This window comes from Acartia tonsa, chromosome 15, assembly GCF_053477335.1.
Source record: "Acartia tonsa isolate MP-2025a chromosome 15, ASM5347733v1, whole genome shotgun sequence".
Taxonomy (NCBI): domain Eukaryota; kingdom Metazoa; phylum Arthropoda; class Copepoda; order Calanoida; family Acartiidae; genus Acartia; species Acartia tonsa.
In genome coordinates this window covers 19888946-19911449 of record NC_137274.1, presented here as the reverse complement: position 1 = coordinate 19911449, position 22504 = coordinate 19888946, and the positions used below count along the sequence as shown (strand labels likewise).

At 33.0% G+C, this 22504-nt stretch overlaps 1 protein-coding gene across 4 annotated transcripts in view; it reads left to right on the top strand.

Annotated features, from left to right (window-relative positions):
* The first annotated feature begins 1880 nt into the window (after positions 1–1880).
* LOC145307330 (legumain-like) overlaps positions 1881–22504 on the top strand; it is a 53482-nt gene continuing 32858 nt past the window's right edge. For 2 of the 4 annotated variants that reach the window (XM_080149711.1, XM_080149712.1), the window contains exons 1-19: positions 1881–1956; positions 2720–2790; positions 3517–3579; positions 5203–5230; positions 6802–6885; positions 7601–7695; positions 7860–7958; positions 8552–8584; positions 9341–9387; positions 10732–10786; positions 11133–11264; positions 12290–12392; positions 13066–13139; positions 16013–16134; positions 16458–16491; positions 17519–17631; positions 18502–18585; positions 19236–19305; positions 20976–21035. In XM_080149711.1, the coding sequence (XP_080005837.1) occupies positions 1932–1956; positions 2720–2790; positions 3517–3579; positions 5203–5230; positions 6802–6885; positions 7601–7695; positions 7860–7958; positions 8552–8584; positions 9341–9387; positions 10732–10786; positions 11133–11264; positions 12290–12392; positions 13066–13139; positions 16013–16134; positions 16458–16491; positions 17519–17631; positions 18502–18585; positions 19236–19305; positions 20976–21014 (1371 nt within the window). In that variant the 5' untranslated portion in view covers positions 1881–1931 and the 3' untranslated portion in view covers positions 21015–21035. Of the gene's footprint in view, positions 1957–2719; positions 2791–3516; positions 3580–5202; positions 5231–6801; positions 6886–7600; positions 7696–7859; positions 7959–8551; positions 8585–9340; positions 9388–10731; positions 10787–11132; positions 11265–12289; positions 12393–13065; positions 13140–16012; positions 16135–16457; positions 16492–17518; positions 17632–18243; positions 18302–18501; positions 18586–19235; positions 19306–20975; positions 21036–22504 lie in introns of those variants that run through there. The other 2 variants (XM_080149710.1, XM_080149713.1) reach the window with 2 other exon arrangements.

Genomic DNA, 22504 nt, shown 5'->3' with positions numbered 1-22504 from the left:
ACTATTATTCATTTTCATATTTGAACTTCATTATTCGTGGAAAATTGTCTGTAATACGATACGATACGTGATTTTTTATTACCGAGAACCGGTTCGAAGCCAAACTGGAAGGTATATTAAATTACTATCCATGGAAAGCTGTCTATGATACAAAACGATAAATAACTATTGCGTTCATATAGATATGTATTTTTTAACAGTAAGGATTTTAAATTAACTAATATTTATTTGAGCGATTTCAGTTTTCTTCAAAGAACAATTTTTGGTTATTGTTGGTTTTGTAAAATCATCTCTTAATGGGCGTTTCGTCGTATTTTCACAGTAGATTTTCTTATATTTCTAGCCCCTGTGACTCTAACCCTACGGGACAATCATTAACATTTACCTAACCTAAATTAACCTACTTAATTAAAAGCTACTGTGAAAAACGACGAAACGCCCCTCAAGAGGCGATGTTATGAAACCGCAATATTTTTAATATTTTAAAAAAGAACATTTTAAAAATCTTCCAAAATCATTTTGAAAAATCTCTGAAAACTTATAAATTAAGTTTTCTTGGTTTAGCTCAGAGAGAGAATCGACAATGGGCTGTTTATTACACTAGTCCCCAAAGTTTTATAATAACGTTTTCTTATTTGTTGCCATAACATCTTTAGGGACTTCTTATTGGTTGATTCATTAAGTTGAATGTTCAAACGTTTCAACCACTAATTTTAGTTAACAGAGGGAGAAATTTTGTGTATCATCATTGTGGATCTACATCAATTTATAAGTCATTGTCTTATCCTTTTAGATCCCTGGGTTTAACTAGAATCAAAATATCCATAAAAACGAAGATTTACAATAGAGAAAAATATGACCAGCTCTTAATCAAAATATGTTTATTTTTTTTTGACATTTTAGGAAATTTTTTATAAAGTAGCATAATCCACTTAAAGCAAAATACAAACATACAAAAAATCATTCTTTTAAAATTTATCCTTATATAAAAGTAACATAATCTATTTGTGTGTGTCTATCTGTTTGTAACAAAGAATCTTGCTAACCGCTGAACCGATATGGTTCTCCTTTACAATGTAGCTTTTCATACATCCTGGGAATAGGATACCTTCACCATCCCCAGAGAAATCGCCCCTAGAAAAAAATATAATTTTATTTTATAATTTTCTTTTTAAAAATGTAGGGGGTTTGGGGTAGTTGTTATGTGCTCCTAGAGGCCTCTAACATAAATAGAGAGGGTAATGCTCAACTGGGTATTTTTTTGGATACTGACAATTAGGGACGTTCAAGTTTTTTTTTATTTTAATGGGGGTAAAACGAGGGGTTCAGTGGTTTAAACAGGGTAATTTTTTAAAAATTGTATGCAATACAATATGTCCAATATGTACTACTTTTGATTCCTGTGACGTCATAAAAATAAGGGATTCTCCATCTCTTGTTAGGGGTTTTCTTTCCCACTTCTCATCTCCCTCATTTTTATGACGTCACAGGAATCAAAAGTAGGACAGATTGGGCTTTGGGTTTTAAAGTGTGAGGGGGGTAAACATCCCCTCAACCCCCATCTTTGGACAACATTAACTGCTTAAGAAAACAAAATTCCCCTTCAGGTCCTCACTGTTGAGTTTATATAAAAAGCAGGAATCTAAAGGGGTAATACAATGACCGATAAATTGATGTACATCCCCAATGATAATTCACAAAATTTCCCCTTCTGCGGATTACTATTAGTGGTTAAAACATGTGGACACTCAACTTCATGAGGCAACCAATCAAAAAGTCCCCAAAGTTGTAAAGCCAATGAATAAAAGAACGTTACTATATATAACTTTGGTGGACTAGTGTAATAATACAGGCCAATGTCCCATCCCTCCCTGATTAAGGAAAGTGAGATAAAAATAATTTAAATTTTCAGTATAAGTTATCACACAAGCATGATAAGAGAATATCTAATTTCAGGTTTATATAACTACAATATTTTAATAGCAAAGATTTTCTATAATTAGGACCAATCCGTCCGTCCGTAACGGATATCTCTTTTTGTTAATTTAAACAGGTTAGAATTGTCCTATTGATTTCAAACGTTGCATGATGATTTCTATAAGGGTTTAGTATAACTTAGAAAGCGCAACAACTCTATAATATTTACCAGAAAGTCCATAAGTCCATTTAAAACATACTGATTTTTTACTTTTTTGACAACAAATTTTTGTATGATTTGATTTTTGGTATACTGATATCTATACTCAAGTCCTAAAAATGTGAGTATGTTCTTAAACAGTAACCTGTAGTTAATCAGTTTTGCAACTAATTTACTTACAATATTATTTAGAATCATGTAATAATATTCTGGTTTGACACTCTACAAGTGTTTTTGTTCATTTGACCTTCCATTTCAGAGATTCACTATTATGGATTTTTGTTTTAAAACTAGCAGCTACGCCCCCTCCCCTTTTTAATTTTAGTTTTAAAAGAAAAATAATAAAAACTAGGGGGGGGGGGGGGTAATTTTTTTATGGGTGATTTCTCTTGTGAGGGTTGTGGTACCCTCTTCTAAAATACTTTTTAAAAACTTTGGGTTCTTTTATTAAATTGTGATTAGTTAGACTAAACTAGTAGTGCCCAATATTTATACAGATGGGGTAATTTTGTTAATCATCAATGTGGTTGTACATCAATTCATCGTACCTTGTCTTATCCCTTAGGATCCCTGTTATTTTAGGACTTGTTGTCCTGTTGTCTGTTGGGTGTTCTTCCGCCCTCAGACTTGAAGACATTCCAAAAGTTCCAGAGGTAATATTTTAATTTTTAGTAGCAAAGCTACTCTATAATTATTTTTGTCCGTCCGTCCGTATTGTGGTCAATCAATCAGCCTATGGATGCTGTTTGTCTGTTTGTCTGTCCGTCAGTCTGTGGGAATTGGGGAAATCATGGGGGAAATTGGATTTACACAGCTGCTATTAAAGCTAGACTACTAATTTTTCTAACAAAACTTTCTTCAACATAACTGCTGTTTTTAGTAGCAAAGCTACATTATGATTTTATTTCTTCATTTGTTTGCCAAACAGTCCGTATGTGATTTTCTTGACTGTCATTTAAGATAGAAGATTCCCCTCACTTAGTCTGTTAGTTGTGTTTAAAATGTACAAAAATATTTTTATAAAGATTTCATGTCTTTCTTTAATGGCTGTCTATAGTGCCCTAGCAAAATGAGGATAGATGTAATTTCTTTTGACGTGCCTATGCTATTGACGTTATATAATATCCTATACCCCATATCTTTCTAGGGAGTTTCTTTCCCCCTTCCCTTTCTCTTTCCGTCTACTATGACGTCAATAGAATATGTAAGCCAAAAGCATTGACATTTATCCCCATTTTGCTAGGGCACTAGAGACAGCTATATTCTTTGATTTATAGCAGATATTTCTCTCTTTCTTTTAATTTTTTTATGACAACTGAACATTTGCTATATAAATTTTTTCTGTTCGTTTGTCCCTTCATTATTTCATGTTTTCCAAGGATGGTGAGCTTTGGGCTGTTCTAGTGGCTGGTAGTAATGGATGGTACAACTATAGACATCAGGTAAATACCTAGATACCTGGATATCTAGATATCTGGATACCTAGATACCTAGATATCTAGTTCTAGTGGCTGGTAGCAATGGATGGTACAACTATAGACATCAGGTAAATACCTAGATACCTGGATATCTAGATATCTGGATACCTAGATACCTAGATATCTAGTTCTAGTGGCTGGTAGCAATGGATGGTACAACTATAGACATCAGGTAAATACCTAGATACCTGGATATCTAGATATCTGGATACCTAGATACCTAGATATCTAGTTCTAGTGGCTGGTAGCAATGGATGGTACAACTATAGACATCAGGTAAATACCTAGATACCTGGATATTTAGATATCTGGATACCTAGATACCTAGATATCTAGTTCTAGTGGCTGGTAGCAATGGATGGTACAACTATAGACATCAGGTAAATACCTAATACCTTGATATCTGGATACCTAGCTAACTAGATATCTAGTTCTAGTGGCTGGTAGCAATGGCTGGTAAAACTATAGACATCAGGTACATAGGTGGATAGATAGATACCTAGGTACCTAGATACCTGGATATCTAGATGCCTAGATACATGGATACCTAGATACATAGTTCTAGTGGCTGGTAGCAATGGATGGTACAATTATAGACACCAGGAACATACCTAGATACCTAGATACCTAGATATCTGGATACCTAGCTAACTAGATATCTAGTTCTAGTGGCTGGTAGCATTGGCTGGTAAAACTATAAACATTAGGTACTTAGCTAGATAGATAGATGCCTAGGTACCTAGATACCTGGATACCTAGTTCTAGTGGCTGGTAGCAATGGATGGTACAACTATAGACATCAGGTAAATACCTAGATACCTAGATATCTAGATACTAGAATATCTAGATAACTAGATACATGTATACCTGGATACCTAGATACATGGATACCAGATACCTAGTTCTAGTAGCTGGTTTCAATGAATGCAACAACTATAGACATAAGGTACATACCTAAAAACCTAGATGCCTGGATATCTAGTTCTAGTGGCTGGTAGCAATGGATGGTACAACTATAGACATTAGGTACATACCTAGATACCAGGATACCAGAATACCTAGATATCTTGATACCTAGAAAACTAGATACCTAGATACATGGATACCTCGATACCTAGATGCCTTTATACCTAGATACCTGATTATACTAGATTCCTGGATTTCTAAAAAAAACCTGGATATCCAGATACCTGGATACCTAGGTAACTAGATACCTAGAAACCTCGCCGCCTGTTTTTTTTCTATCCTAACCCGAGCATGCCAACCCTAACCTTTTAGAGCTACACAATATAAAATATAACCCAACCTATCTATTTCATAGGTTCTGGAAAGGTTTTTAACTATTATGGGGGAGGGTACAACCACCCTCCTAATAGAAATTGCCCCTATAAAAAATTGCTCCTCCCCTCCACAAAATTTCACCTAGTATAACCTAAAGTAATAAACAAAAAAACGGCAAACCACCCTCCTCCCTTTATTTTTAATATATCTTAAAATAAGGGGTGGGGGGTCAGTGCTTGACATGATACTTTAAGGGAAAGCATCAAATGTTGTATTGAAAACTAATATTATTTTCTGTTTATTTAGGCTGACGTCTGCCATGCATATCAAGTTGGTAAGGATTTTATTCAAATTACCAAAGATTGGATTAAAGTTGCTGGAATCGATTATTTCCAAAATAAGTGTGTGTGCTTGTGTACCACTCTGTGTGTGTGTTTGTGGTTTTTTTGTGTGTGTGCTTGTGTACCAGTCTAAAAGTTGGTGTGTGTGTGCGTGTACCATTTTGAGTATATTTTTGTGTTGGTACCAGTCTGTGTGGGGTGTGTGTGTACCAGTCTTTATGTGTGTGTGTGTAGCAGTCTCTGTGTATGTGTACCAGAATGTGTGTGTGTGTACCAGTCTGAATGTGTGTGTGTACCAAAATGTGTGAGTGTTTGTGTACCAATCTGAGTGTTGTGTACCATTCTATGTGTGTGTGTGTTTGTGTACCAGTCTGTGTGTTTGTGTTTGTGTACCAGTCTGAGTGTGTGTGTATGTTTGTGTACCAGTCTATGCGTGAATGTGTACCATTTTTATAATGACATAATTTTGACAATAGATAGTTACTTTGTACAAAAGTCAGACCAGAAGATCTAGATGGACATTCTGACCTGACAACTTGTTTAACTTAAAAAGGGATTCCAAGCAGAAGAACCTTTTTAACTTTTGTATATTTATTGTAATATATCATTCATTTTGTTTATACAAGCAATGAAATAAGTTATTTTTAAAATTCTACTTTTTTAGCTGACTCATTATACAAATGAAATGAAATGAAAATTGCCCATTTTTCTGACCAATAATATGGCTAGATTGTTCCTCAACTATTTTCCTATTGGAAATGTATGTATGTATGTGTGTGTGTATGTGTACCAGTCTGTGTGTGTGAGTGTGTGTGTACCAGTCTAATTTTGACAATTCATAACCTTGCCCCATAATCCGTCAAACTTAAAAAGGAATTTCTAGCAGAATCAATGAAATGAAAAAAACTACCCATTTTTCTAACCAATAATATGGACGGATTGTTCCTCAACTATTTTCCTATTGGCTGCTTAAGAGAGTTTGCATCTAAATCTTCTATATCTATTGTAAAAGTTTATGGCTGTTTTTTTAGTACATAGCCATGGTATTCCTGATGATCATATTATTGTTTAGTACATAGCCATGGTATTCCTGATGATCATATTATTATTTAGTTCATAGCCATGGTATTCCTGATGATAATATTATTGTTTAGTACATAGCCATGGTATTCCTGATGATAATATTATTGTTTAGTTCATAGCCATGGTATTCCTGATGATCATATTATTGTTTAGTTCATAGCCATGATATTCCTGATGATCATATTATTATTTAGTACATAGCCATGGTATTCCTGATGATCATATTATTATTTAGTACATAGCCATGGTATTCCTGATGATCATATTATTGTTTAGTTCATAGCCATGGTATTCCTGATGATCATATTATTATTTAGTACATAGCCATGGTATTCCTGATGATCATATTATTGTTTAGTTCATAGCCATGGTATTCCTGATGATAATATTATTGTTTAGTACATAGCCATGGTATTCCTGATGATCATATTATTGTTTAGTACATAGCCATGGTATTCCTGATGATCATATTATTGTTTAGTACATAGCCATGGTATTCCTGATGATCATATTATTGTTATGATGTATGATGATATTGCAAACAACCCAGAAAACCCAACTCCAGGTAATTTAAAAACCCAACTCAGGGTAATTTAAAATTTAACACCGTTGAAGTTAAAAACCCAACTCTGGATAAGTTAAAAACCTAATTCTGGGTAATTAAAAAACCAAACTTCAGGTAATTTGATAACCAACACTGGTTAATTTAAAAACCCAACTTAGAGTGATTGAAAAACCCATATCCAGATAATTTAAAAACCCAACTCTGGGTAATTAAAAAACTTTTGTAATGAAAAAACCCAACTCTGGGTTATTAAAAACCCAACTACAAGTAATTTAAAAACCAACTCAGGGTAATGAAAAAACCCAACTCTGGGTAATTTAGAAAAACCAACTCCAGGGAATTTAAAAGCAGACACAGAAAGATTTATGTGTGACGTCTTAAAAATGCATCTAAAAAGGAGAGAAGAAAGAGAAACCCCTAAAAAAAATTTAGGATTTAGAAATATTTTTATGATGTCGCACAAGACTTTTTCTGTATCAGAAGTTATAACTTGTCCTTTATAGGTAAAATTATCAATTATCACAATGGACCAGATGTTTATACTGGAGTACCCAAGAATGACAAGTCCCAATATCTTAAGAATCTAAATATAAGAAACGCTATGCGGCATACTTAGACGAAGGGCGCATTTATTTTCCCAATGATGCATATCCGTATACAAACTACAGTCTCTCTATATTTTATGCATAGAGATGTTATAACTGGTCCTTTATAGGTAAAATTATCAATCATCCTAATGGAACAGATGTCTATGCTGGAGTCCCCAAGGATTATACCTGCAATGCTGTCAGGCCTGATCTATTCTTAAAGGTAAGGATCAATAAAATTTCTAAACCAAGCTGGTACAATTTCAAAATTATCCTCTATCAATGTCAAAAAAGGTTTAGATTAGGACAGTCATAACTGGAAATCTATTTAAGCAGGAAGATTTTGAATTTCACTCCATATTTTACAATAATCTGATGATTTGTTAGGTGTTGCGAGGTGAGGAGATCAATGAAGGCTCTGGAAAGACTCTGAAGTCAACTGAGAAGGATCATGTCTTTGTCTACTTTGCGGACCATGGTGCTAAGGTAGGGTTTTCAATTTGTGTAGACAGATCTATATTGTATAGAGAGATATGTGCAAAGTAGACAGATCCGAACTATGTATTGTAGAGTGATAAGGGCAAAGTAGACAGATCCTAGCTACATAGAGAGATATGGGGAAAGTAGACATATCCAAACTACGTAAAGAGATAGGTGCAAAGTAGAAACATCCAAACTACATAGAGAGATATGGGAAAAGTAGACAGATCCGAACTATGTAGAGTGATAAGTACAAAGTAGACAGATCCAGACTACATAGAGAGATAAGGGCAAAGTAGACAAATCCAAACTATATAGAGATATATGTGCAAAGTAGACAGATCCGAACTATGTAGAGTGATAAGGGCAAAGTAGACAGATCCAAACTATGTAGAGTGATAAGGGCAAAGCAGACAGATCCAAACTACATAGAGAGTTAAGTGCAAAGTAGACAGATCTATGTAAAGTAGACAGATCCAAGTAAAGTAGATTACATCCCATCTAGGAGAACTCAGGTCCAAACACTAAGAGACAATCAATCAATCAAATTAATCAATTTTTCCTTTCCTCCCTATCTGTAAATATGTTATTTGTTTTAGGGCCTACTTGGGTTTGGACAAGCTATTCTCAAGGAAAATACAATGTCAATATTTTTATCCATTGGGGTCAATCAATCACAATAAGTCATCCAATCTAAAAATAGGAATTGGATGACTAGAATTTATCTATTCTAGATAATTAGTAGAATGTGTACACTTTTAAACCAATAATATAGTCATAACATTTCCTATACTTGTTCCTATTTGTCTTACTAGCTGATATGCCCCTAGAGGACTCTAGGGGTTCTTCAGGTGAGGGGAAGTCACCCCTTGACCTTTCCTAATTTTCAATTCTATTTTTGAAAAAAAAGTAAATTAAACATTTTGGGGTGGAGTTCATTTTTAAGGGGTGATATTTCTTTAGAGGATTGTAGTACACTCCCCCAAAATAGTTATAAACCTTCCCAGGACCTATGAGAAGCTACATTGTAAATGAGAATCATATTGGTTCAGCTGTTAGTGGGATCACAAATGGACACACTGACAGATGGCATTTCTATTATGGATTTTGTCATCCTTGTCATTCTTGTGATTTCTATTATAATTGGGTATAAAATGAAATTGTATATACTACTACTCTGTGATTTCTAGTATAATTGGGTATAAAATGAAATTGTATATACTACTACTCTGTGATTTCTAGTATAATTGGGTATAAAATGAAATTGTATATACTACTACTCTGTGATTTCTAGTATAATTGGGTATAAAATGAAATTGTATGTACTACTACTCTGTGATTTCTAGTATGATTGGGTATAAAATGAAATTGTATATACTACTACTCAGAGTGATGACCTTCATGATGCTATCAAGGATATGTTTGCAAAGAAAATGTAAGTCCTTAGAGGATAGTAAGTGCAAAGTAGACGATAAAGTGGAAAATAGACAAAAAGTAGACAGATCTATAAAAAGTCTGTGTGTGTGTGTAGCCATTGTTTCTTTGTGTTTGGACCTAAGAAACGAGACACTAGGGCTTTTAAGCTCCACGTTCAATTACATTATGACTTGGCCCGCTGTCTCGGGGGAGCTACTCTTTATGACCTCATCCTCGCTGAGTATGGCAGGTGTCAAAAATTAAGTCACCGTAATGAATGATGCTTTCCATAGAGGAGCTTGGGATAAGGGTTGTACTGATTGTGCACATGAATAATAAATATCCAAACCTTTCAATAATCCTCTTCTTTCACAACAAGGGGAAGTTGTGTGAATTTTGAGTTGCCACATGGGACTTGAACTCAAATTATCCCCTTCTGCAACTCATTTCATTACCACTAAGCTACAATGTCTCTATCTATACAAAGTAGACAGATCTATGCAGAAATGTTTGCAAAAAAGATGTAAAGTCTTCAGGAATATTAGGACACAAACAAACCATGTCATAACTAAAGTCGTTAATTGTTGTACCTACTGCTGCTATGTCAGATACAGTTTTGAAATTGTCTAAATGAGCCTAATAAATAAAGCCTGTCTGTTTGTATGTCTAGTCATTTATATGTCTGTCTGTCCAAAAAAGTTAATGAAAAACTTTAACATGGGTAGTGTAATGCTATAAAAATGGTTCCTATGCTTTATATTCATTTAATCAAGTCTAATCATTCTAGGGCACTAGGTTTGTATGTCTTTACAGGAATCTTTTTTCTCGTATTCATTTGAATTCAGTGGATAGGAACCGGTTCTCATGAATACGAAAAAACTATGTCTAGCATCGTATTATATCCAGTTTTCTACGAATATAGAAATGTACAATCATAAGATTAAAACCAGTTTTTTTAGCCGGTGTCTCCGGCACCTCGGGGCTAAAAAAAACTAGTTTTAATCTTATAATTGTACATTCTATACCCGCGGAAAGCCGTTTATAATACGATATGAGAAATAACTATTCTCATATTCATTTGAAACCGATGGATTACAACTGGTTCTCATCCATACGAAAAAGCTATGTCTAGCATGGTATTATATCCAGTTTTCAACGGATATAAAAATGAACAATCCAAAACCCAAACCAAAACCAGTTTTTTAGCCTGTGCCTTTGGCATCTCGGGGCTAAAAAAAACTTTAATCTTATAATTGTACATTTTATATCCGTGGAAAGCTGTTTATAATACAATGCGAGAAATAACTATTTTCAGTATAAAAAGGCATAAGTTTTCATGACAACTAATCTTGTATAAACTCAGGTATGGAAAGCTTGTCTTCTACATTGAAGCTTGTGAATCTGGTTCCATGTTTGAGGTAAATATCTAGGGATGGAGGGGTCGTTGGAGGATAAATTATACTGGTACCCAAAGTTTTATAACAACATCATCTTAATCCTTGGCTCAAATACTTAGTCTTAGACAAATTTTAGACATGTGAAGAAATTTTCAAAAGTCTGATCTCCATGAAAAATTCATTTTTTAGAAAATTATTTTGGTTATTTTGTCTAAAATCAAATTTCAACTTGTATTTTTGTAGTTAAAAAATCATTGATTTTATGCTTGAGATAAAACTCAAAAAAAACCCATAGGCTAAAATTAATTTTACTATGTGAATTAAAGACTGGTCTTTTAATGGATAATGTAAATATGTTGTTGTTAAGGGGTTTCTTGATGGTGGTAATGATGCTATGAATGTGTTTGCCACAACCGCCAGCAACGCCACCACCTCCTCCTATGCTTGCTACTATGATCCTGCCAGAAAGACTTTCCTTGGGGATGTTTACTCTATTAAGGTATTTGATTTTATTTATATGCCAAGTAGACAGATCTCTGCAAAGTAGACAGATCTATGTAAAGTAGAGAGATCCATGCAAAGTAGACAGAACTATGCAAAGTAGACAGATCCATGCAAAGTAGACAGATCCGTGCAAAGTAGACAGATCCATGCAAAGTAGACAGATCTATGCAAAGTAGACCGATCCGTGCAAAGTAGACAGATCCATGCAAAGTAGACAGATCTATGTAAAGTAGACAGATACATGCAAAGTAGACAGATCCATGCAAAGTAGACAGATCTATGCAAAGTAGACAGATCCATGCAAAGTAGACAGATCCGTGCAAAGTAGACAGATCCATGCAAAGTAGACAGATCCATGTAATGCCACAACTTCCTCCTATGCTTGCTAGTGTGGTAATCGGAGCCACAAATTACAGAGTTCTTGCAGCAGACATTAGAACTATGCAAAGTAGACAGAACTATGCAAAGTAGACAGATCCATGCAAAGTAGACAGAAATATGTAAAGTAGACAGATACATGCAAAGTAGACAGATCTATGCAAAGTAGACAGATCTATGCAAAGTAGACAGGTCCATGCAAAGTAGACAGATCCGTGCAAAGTAGACAGATCCATGCAAAGTAGACAGATCCATGTAATGCCACAACTTCCTCCTATGCTTGCTAGTGTGGTAATCGGAGCCACAAATTACAGAGTTCTTGCAGCAGACATTAATAGAACACGCTGGCAGCAGGGACAGCAGACCTTGTGGCATGAATAAGAAATAAATAAGAAAATGTTATCATTAAACTTTGGGGACCTATCATTTTCTTATTGATCAACTAAATAATTTTACGGTCTTTTAGTCAATTTTGATTGGTTAGTTTGTTAAGTTGAGTGTTAAAAACATTTCAACCATTAATCGTAATCTACAGAAGGGATAATTTGGTTATAATCATTGTGAATGTACATCAATTTATTGACCACTATCTTATCCCTTTAGATCCCTGGAACTCATTACTAAAATAATCCTTTATTCAAGTGGCTGGAAGATTCTGATAAAGAAGACCTGGAGAAAGAAACTCTAGAGGAGCAGTATAAGATTGTTAAGAAGGAGACCAACACCAGCACTGTCTGCCAATTTGGTAAAACTCTTTCTCATATTCATTCAATTCCAGTGGATAAGCCATATGAAAAAACTATGTCTAGCATCGTATTATATATAGCTTTCTATGAATATAAAAATGTATAATCATAAGATTCAAACCAGTCTTTGGCACCTCGGGGCTAAAAAAACTGGTCTAAATCTTATAATTGTACATTCTATATCCGCGGAAAGTTGTTTATAATACAATGCGAGAAATAACTATTCCCGTATTGCTTTAAAACTGCTTAATATCCGGTGGATTAGAACTATTTATCAGCCATACTGAAAAATTATGTCTAGCATCATATTAATACCTTTTCTTACGAATATAAAAATGTATAATTATAAGATTAAGAGAGGGAGGGGGGGGGGGGAGATTGGTTCTATGCTTGATAAGATACTATGAGGGAATAGTTATTTCTTGCAGCGTATTATAAATAGCTTTCCGCGGATACAAAAATGAACAATTATAAGATTTAAACCAGTCCAACAAATAAGATAACGTTATTTTAAAACTTTGGGGACTAGTGTATTAAAAAAGCCCAATTGTCTCCTTTATCTCTTTCCCTGTTTGTTATCCATCTATAATAATAAATGTATTGTCAGGTGACATGAGTATAAGTAAGATGCCAGTTGGAATTATCCATCTATAATAATAAATCTATTGTCAGGTGACATGAGTATAAGTAAGATGCCAGTTGGAATGTTCCAGGGAGAGTCCATGGCAGATATCAATCCTGTGCCGGTAACAATTTAATATTGGTGGAAAAGTTTGGATACTGTTGCAATCATGTCCTGGTCTGATCAATCATGGATCTAAGGGGATAAGACAATCCTATAATATAAAGTAGTAAGCTATTTTTGTCTGTAGGGAAGGATCTCGCTAACTGCTGAACCGATATGGTCCTCCTTTTTATGGAAAATTCTTAATGGTTCAGGGATGGTTTTAGGCTATTACATACTTATATAAAGTCTGGATATTTTTCTAACCTTCCATATTCCTTCGAACATAGAGCCCCTAGATGCTAGGGGCGCAGCCACTAGTCCTTATAATTAAGTAACAGGAACTGTGTCTGTGTGTCTGTACGGAAGGTTCTCCTTTATAGTGTAGGATTACATAGGTCCTGGGCTGGTTTGTAACTATTTTGAGGGAGGTTACCTCCACCTCTCCAAGAGGCCTTTTAGATTTTTATCAACATCTGATCTTAACATAGGTTTAAAAGAAAATATTTTATGTTCTGCTAGAGCTCGCTAAATGATAAATCATTGCCCCCCCCCCCCCATATACTTCCTCTTATGTAGATTGAAATTATTGGTGGAAAAGATTGGACACCTTTATCATGACAGCATAGAGATAATACAGGGAGGGAGGGGATTTTTATTGGGGGAAGATATATTTACAGTCCATTGTCACCTCTCTCTATATTTATTTCCAAAAAAAAATATTGTTTAGTAAACCTAATATTTGTTTAAAAAGACGTAATTATTTGTTATTTCAAAGATAAGACAATTCTTAAAAAATAAATGAAAAAAAATTGAGTTTCTATGTCAATTTTATTTTAACTTATCTTTTACTCTTTGACTTTTGAATCAAAACACTTACTTAAATAATTAAATAAAATTATAATTACAACAACATTTTTTATTAGGGAGGGCGGAGACATTGGGCTGTTTATAATAATATCATTTTCTTATTCGTTGGCTTTGGGAGCGTTTATGTAATTTGATTAGCTGGTTGATTAAGTTGAGTGTCTAAAGATTTCAGCCACTAATTGTAATCCACACAAGGGGTGGTTTTGTGTATCATTTGAGATGCCACCTTTTTAATACACACACACATCCTGTTACCTTTATATAAGGATAATTTTATAGTGTACCCCAAGGACCACTCTTAGTGTTATATATAATTTTATGGTGTACCTTAAGGATCACTCTTAGTGTTATATATAATTTTATGGTGTACCTTAAGGATCACTCTTAGTGTTATATATAATTTTATGGTGTACCCCAAGGATCACTCTTAGTGTTATATATAATTTTATGGTGTACCTCAAGGATCACTCTCTGTGTTATATATAACTTTATGGTGTACCACAAAGAACACTCTCTGTGTTATATATAATTTTATGGTGTACCTCAAGGATCACTCTTAGTGTTATATATAATTTTATGGTGTACCTCAAGGATCACTCTTAGTGTTATATATAATTTTATGGTGTACCTCAAGGATCACTCTTAGTGTTATATATAATTTTATGGTGTACCTCAAGGATCACTCTTAGTGTTATATATAATTTTATGGTGTACCTCAAGGATCACTCTCTGTGTTATATACAGCATGACCCTCGAAAAAGTATTTTTAAGCATCTGCAGCCCTTATTTCTCAATGAATTATTAAAAAATACATATGTCCTTGTTCTCTATAGTATTCCACGTAAGTAGATATAAAAATATTTTTTTTACCTCCGTTAACACCGGAGATTTTTAGAGCTAAAGTTTTGAAAAAGTGACTGAGAAAAAGAATTTTTTTTTGTTTCTCTTATTTTTTGGATGGTTATATTATGTTTTTTCTGGCAACTGAATAATGAGACACAAAGAAAAACAAGTTAACTAAATATTTCTTTTTTATTCCACCAAAAAATATAAATTTTTAATTGCAAAAAATACTACTGAATGAATTGATTATTTGCAAATTTTAGGTTATTTATTAACCCTTATTTATAGAAAAGGATTAATTATGACAGTTGCTCCGCCTACTTTTCTGACATCTCAATAATTTAATAGGGGGTAAATTAAGCTTTTTAGACTAAAAAATCATTATGTTTATTTTTATTTTCTTTATAACTTTTTTGTTATTAAAGTTAGGATTGTGAAACAAAAACAATTTTCCTGCTATATTCATAGAGATTTATTTGGTTTTTTAATCTTAAACAATTTTGCCTAATAAGTAAGTTTTTCAAAATATCATTAAACTAAAAAGACTCAAAAAATATGTGTAAAAAAATGCTTTTTACTCAAAAACTAAATTTTTTATTTCATTTTGTATAAAGTTTCTGCTAGTAACAAAAATAAAAGGATTTCTAGCTTAATTTTGCTAAAAAAGTCGTTTCATGTTAAAAGTTACTTTTTCCTCAGTCACTTTTTCAAAACTTTAGCACTAAAAATCTCCGGTGTTAATGGAGGTAAAAAAAATATCTTTATATCTACTTACGTGGAATACTATAGAGAACAAGGACATATGCATTTTTTAATAATTCATTGAGAAATAAGGGCTGCAGATGCTTAAAAATACTTTTTCGAGGGTCATGCTGTATAACTTTATGGTGTACCACAAAGAACACTCTCTGTGTTATATATAATTTTATGGTGTACCTCAAGGATCACTCTTAGTGTTATATATAATTTTATGGTGTACCTCAAGGATCACTCTTAGTGTTATATATAATTTTATGGTGTACCTCAAGGATCACTCTTAGTGTTATATATAATTTTATGGTGTACCTCAAGGATCACTCTTAGTGTTATATATAATTTTATGGTGTACCCCAAGGATCACTCTCTGTGTTATATATAATTTATCCCTCTTTTCTCTGATAATACTACCTGTATATTATCAAGGTGCCACCTTCCTGGTTGTCCTGTGGACGTACAGCAGTTCCTGGCCCCGAGGTTCCTGTGGAGATCCTGACCCGGGTTCTCAGCGATCCAGCTGTACCAGCAGACCAGAAGCAACAAGCTCAGTAAGTTAATATCTGCTAGATAAAACCGGTTCTAAGCCATACATAAAAATCATGTATAGCATTGCATTATAGACAATATTCCATGAATATTAAAATAAAATCACAATTTTAATAGCCTTTTGTTAGCCTTGGCCTTTAGCCCCTTATCCAAATAATAATAAATCCATTATCAAAAGCTAACCACTTTGAAAACTAGAATAATATACAGTAAATTAAATGACTAGTTCTAATAAAACTTTCAGACAAAATATGTTGTTTTGAATATATCACTTCAATTGTAAAATTGTAAATTTTTGATCAAAGGTTGATTTTTTTTGTTTTAGAATGGAATTGGCAAAGATTCAGTCAAACAGAAAGGTATTAGTTTTAATTGTTTAATTGTTTTAATTTATACTAGAGAATAGATATGATCTAGAGAGATAATAGATGAGGTACATTCCAGACATGTCATTGGTTGAGATTGTGTACAGATTTTGGAAGATAAGGGCATAATTTGTTCATAACATAAATTAGCGCATATCTTAGGAGGATATTTCACTAGTCCCCAAAGTTTTATAATGACGTTTTCTTATACACTGGCCTAGCAAATTTGGGGACTTTTGAATGGTTGGTAAATTAAGTTAAGTGTTTAATTGTTTCAACCAAAAAAGATTTAATCTTCAGAAGGGGTTACTATGTGTATCATCATTGGGGATCTACATCGATTTATCAACCATTGTCTTATCCCTTTGTATAAAGCTGACTTGTTATATGGTTAATTAAACAAATACCCTTTTATTCTCTCAGAGGGACAATGGGCTGTTTTGTACACTAGTCCCCAAAGTTTTATATTAACGTTTTTTTATTCATGAGCTTAACAACTTTGGGGGCTTTGCTAAATTTTGATTGGTTGGCTCATTAGTGTTCAAACGTTTCAACCACTAATTTCAATCTACAAAAGGGGTGATTTTATCATCATTGTGGATGCACATCAATTTATCGGTCAATTTCTTATTCCTTTATATACCTGATATAAAGCTGACTTGTCATATGGTTAATTCAACAAATAACTGCCCTTTTATAACAAAAGTGTACACTGTTTAACCAATAAAGTGGATGAATTGTTCCAATAATAGAATTCTCTCAGAGCGAGAGGGGACAATGGGCTTTTTTGTACACTAGTCCCCAAAGCTTTATAATAACGTTTCTTATTCATTGGCTTAACAACTTTGGGGACTGCTAAATTTTGATTGGTTGGCTCATAAGTGTTCAAAAGTTTCAACCACTAATTTCAATCTACAAAAGGGGTAATTTTATCATCATTTGGGATGTACAACAATTTATTGGTCAATTTCTTATCCTTTTAGATTCCTGGAATAATCTTGACTGTCTATATTTATTTTAGTTTATGATGCAAACAGTTCAAGATTTGGTGAATCTAGTTCTGACAGTTGCCAATGGTGATGTTGATGGTGATGAAGCTAACCATGTCCTCCATGATAATGTTCCTCTTAAAGAGTAAGTTCTATAAGCAACTCATGCCTATATATATGATTTTGTGGTGGGAATTAAACTTCACCCCTCCCTGGCAGGCCTAAAGGGGCGTAGCCTCTAGCCCTTATATCTTAATGTATGTCTGTTTTTATTGAAAGATTTCACTAACCACTGAACCAATATGGTTCTCCTTTACAATAAAGTTTCCCAGGGATCCAAGAAAATATTTTAGAAGGTGTTACCTCTACTATTTAAAAAATGGCCCCGATAAAAAATATCATCCTGTATTTCAGCAGTTTCAACAAATTTACTTACAATTTTTATTCAACACTTATGCATGTTTTGATTTTTCAGTTCTGGCACTCGTTGTTAATGTATGTTTGTCCTACTGTTTTAGAGCTTCACTTTTTTGTTTGTTGTCATCCCTATTTAAACATGGCTTCATAATCTCTTTAAGTGTTTAGACACCACAATAAATGTTACTTTATAATCTCTTTAAATGTTTAGACACCACAAAAAATGCTACTTCATAATCTCTTTAAATATTTAGACACCACAATAAATGTTTCTTCATAATCTCTTTAAATGTTTAGACACCATAAGAAATGTTACTTCATAATCTCTTTAAATGTTTAGACACCACAAGAAATGTTACTTCATAATCTCTTTAAATGTTTAGACACCACAAGAAATGTTACTTCATAATCTCTTTAAATGTTTAGACACCACAAGAAATGTTACTTCATAATCTCTTTAAATGTTTAGACACCACAAGAAATGTTACTTCATAATCTCTTTAAATGTTTAGACACCACAAGAAATGTTACTTCATAATCTCTTTAAATGTTTAGACACCATAAGAAATGTTACTTCATAATCTCTTTAAATGTTTAGACACCATAAGAAATGTTACTTTGCAGCTGTTGATGAGTTCCATGCCACTTGTTTCAATCTTGGCATGAACGACTATGCTCTCAGGTAAACCCTCAGCACGTAGCGGATTCGCTCGTCGCAGGAAAGGCGATAGTTTCGAATCTCAGACTGACATCGCGTCATAACCAAAGACGTTAAAATGGTTTATGCGGCTGCTATGTCAGGTGCACAACATTAATAGTAAGAGTAGGGGGAATGCCTTTGCCCATAAACAGGCGCAACTCACTACCATGCAAAGTTAGGACTTCTCAGATAAAGGTCGTGCAATGAAAGGGTTGGTTGTCTGATGGCTGTTAATTAACCTAATAACCTTTGGTGTTAGAGTATCGCATCCCATTACACATGGATGATGCTCTGGATTCTCTAGATAATATCTTAAATCGAAGGAGAATCCTGCCCTTACAAGGTAATCCTCTCAGGTACTAAATATGCCCATGGAGGGAGGGGATATTGGGATCTTTATTACAGTAGTCCCCAAAGTTTTATAACAACGTTTTCTTATTCGTTGATTTAAAAACATCCCAATTGTATTTTGATTGCATTTAATCGTATTTTCATAGTAGCTCTTGGCAATTGGCCCTGCAGGGTTAGAACCCCTGCAGGGGCTAGAAATACAAAAATATGATGAAACGCCCCTTAAGAGGGAATGTCACGAATGGGACTATACCCCCAATATATCTTGTTCACTTGTTTAGGATGACAAATACATTGGTCAATTTGTGTGATAGGAAATATGATATTCAAACTATCATCGATGCTATCAAGGTATCTATCTATCTATCTCTTTGTCTATTTATCTATCTTTCAATCAATCTATCTATCTATCTATCTATCTATCTATCCATCTATCTATCAATCTATCTATTGATCTATCTATCGATCTATCTATCCATCTATCTATCCATCTATCTATCAATCTATCTATCAATCTATCTATCAATCTATCTATCAATCTATCTATCAATCTATCTATCAATCTATCTATCAATCTATCTATCTATCTATCTATCTATCTATCTATCTATCTATCTATCTATCTATCTATCTATCTATCTATATATCTATCTATCTATCTATCTATCTATCTATTTATCTATCTATCTATCTATCTATCTATCTATCAATCTATCTATCAATCTATCTATCAATCTATCTATCAATCTATCTATCAATCTATCTATCAATCTATCTATCAATCTATCTATCAATCTATCTATCAATCTATCTATCAATCTATCTATCAATCTATCTATCAATCTATCTATCAATCTATCAATCTATCAATCTATCAATCTATCTATCAATCTATCTATCAATCTATCTATCAATCTATCTATCAATCTATCTATCAATCTATCAATCTATCAATCTATCAATCTATCTATCAATCTATCTATCAATCTATCTATCAATCTATCTATCAATCTATCTATCAATATATCTATCAATATATCTATCAATCTATCCATTAATCTATCTATCAATCTATCTATCAATCTATCTATCAATCTATCTATTAATCTATCTATCAATCTATCTATCAATCTATCAATCTATCAATCTATCTATCAATCTATCTATCAATCTATCTATCAATCTATCTATCAATATATCTATCAATATATCTATCAATATATCTATCAATCTATCTATCAATCTATCTATCGATCTATCTATCCATCTATCTATCAATCTATCTATCGATCTATCTATCCATCTATCTATCCATCTATCTATCAATCTATCTATCAATCTATCTATCAATCTATCTATCAATCTATCTATCAATCTATCTATCAATCTATCTATCTATCTATCTATCTATCTATATATCTATCTATCTATCTATCTATCTATCTATTTATCTATCTATCTATCTATCTATCTATCTATCAATCTATCTATCAATCTATCTATCAATCTATCTATCAATCTATCTATCAATCTATCTATCAATCAATCTATCAATCTATCTATCAATCTATCTATCAATCTATCTATCAATCTATCAATCTATCAATCTATCAATCTATCTATCAATCTATCTATCAATCTATCTATCAATCTATCTATCAATCTATCTATCAATCTATCAATCTATCAATCTATCTATCAATCTATCTATCAATCTATCTATCAATCTATCTATCAATCTATCTATCAATCTATCTATCAATATATCTATCAATATATCTATCAATCTATCTATTAATCTATCTATCAATCTATCTATCAATCTATCTATCAATCTATCTATTAATCTATCTATCAATCTATCTATCAATCTATCTATCAATCTATCTATCAATCTATCTATTAATCTATCTATCAATCTATCTATCAATCTATCTATCAATCTATCTATCAATCTATCTATCAATCTATCTATCAATCTATCTATCTATCAATCTATCTATCCACCTATCTATATTTAGATTGTCTGTAGCCACCCCCCTGTGTATGGTATTCATTAGTTTGATAATTCTGCCCAGGTTAGTAGAAACAAAAACATTACAGAATAACAATATACATAATTCTGCCCAGGTTAGTAGAAACAAAAACATTACAGAATAACAATATACATAATTCTGCCCAGGTTAGTAGAAACAAAAACATGACAGAATAACAATATACATAATTCTGCCCAGGTTAGTAGAAACAAAAACATTACAGATGGATGGCCTTACGTAATAGATAGCTATTAACATTAAATTATTCTTTTCTTTACAGTAAATCTTCCCATATGTCCTAGGAAGTTTTATAACTATTTTGAGGGAGGGTACCATAACCCTTTGTAAGAGAAATCGCCTCTAGAAAAAAACTTACTCCCAAAAAAAATTCTACTTTTTAATCCTTAAAAATAAATAAATAGTAAAAACTTGACCCAGGAATCTAGAAGGGATAAGACAATGGCCGATAATATTATGTAAATCCCCAATAATGTTTCACAAAATCACCCTTTCTGTATATTAAAATTAGTGGTTGAAACGTTTGAACACTTAACTTAATGAATCAAAATTCACTAATGTCCCCAAAGATATTATTATAAAACTAGTGTAATAAACAGTCAAATGTCCCCCCTCTCTCTCTGGGGTCGACCCCACTTAAAGTGCCCTTAGAGGCGTGTAAAGGGCGTAATGTTAAATATTGTATCATAGAATTATGTGTCTGTCTAATGTGACGTCATAAAAATGAAGGAGTTGAGAGGAGAATGGGCACACCCCACCCGAAGGCGTGTTAGGTTAGAAAAAAACCCCCGCAGAAATGGTTTACACAGGATGTACTGGGACCTTATGGTGAGTTCAGAACTTGCTTTCCCTAAATTGAGTTAGTACCTTCCCATAGTAGAAAATTTTAAAATTACTTTTGGTGATCAAATTTTACTTATATTTTTAGACCACCTTCACCTAACCTGCTTTATTGTCTTATTTTGCCTTTCATGTTTATCATGCAAATTCGCTCACATTACAGTTGAAATGATAGATATTGGAGCTTTCTAAAAAGGTCTCTAACATTTTTCTAGCTCTAATACTTTTTGAGATATCTTTTTTCAAAGTATTGTTGTAAAATCATCTTTTACACAGCAAAAAGTTAAAATAAAAAATTAGTTATTTTAGAGCAAATTTCAAGTATCTTCATGTAAATCTTTCTAATATTGCTCCAAATTGACCAAATTGGACAGTTAAGGTGCCTAAACCTATCTACATTCAATGGACAATCCAAATCCACACTTTTTAAGACTTTATAAGTCAACAGGAGCATGATGAAGTGAATTTTAAAAATGCTAAAGGAAAAAATATTTGCTGTTTATTTAAATAAATTGACCCTAGTAATCCCAATCCGTGTAAGTAAGCAATTAACATTTTTTTTGGCTTACTTAAATGTGCCATTGAGCCATTTTTGTGGTAAATTACTGATAAGCCATAAAAATACTAATTGCTTACTTATATTAGCATTCAACAAC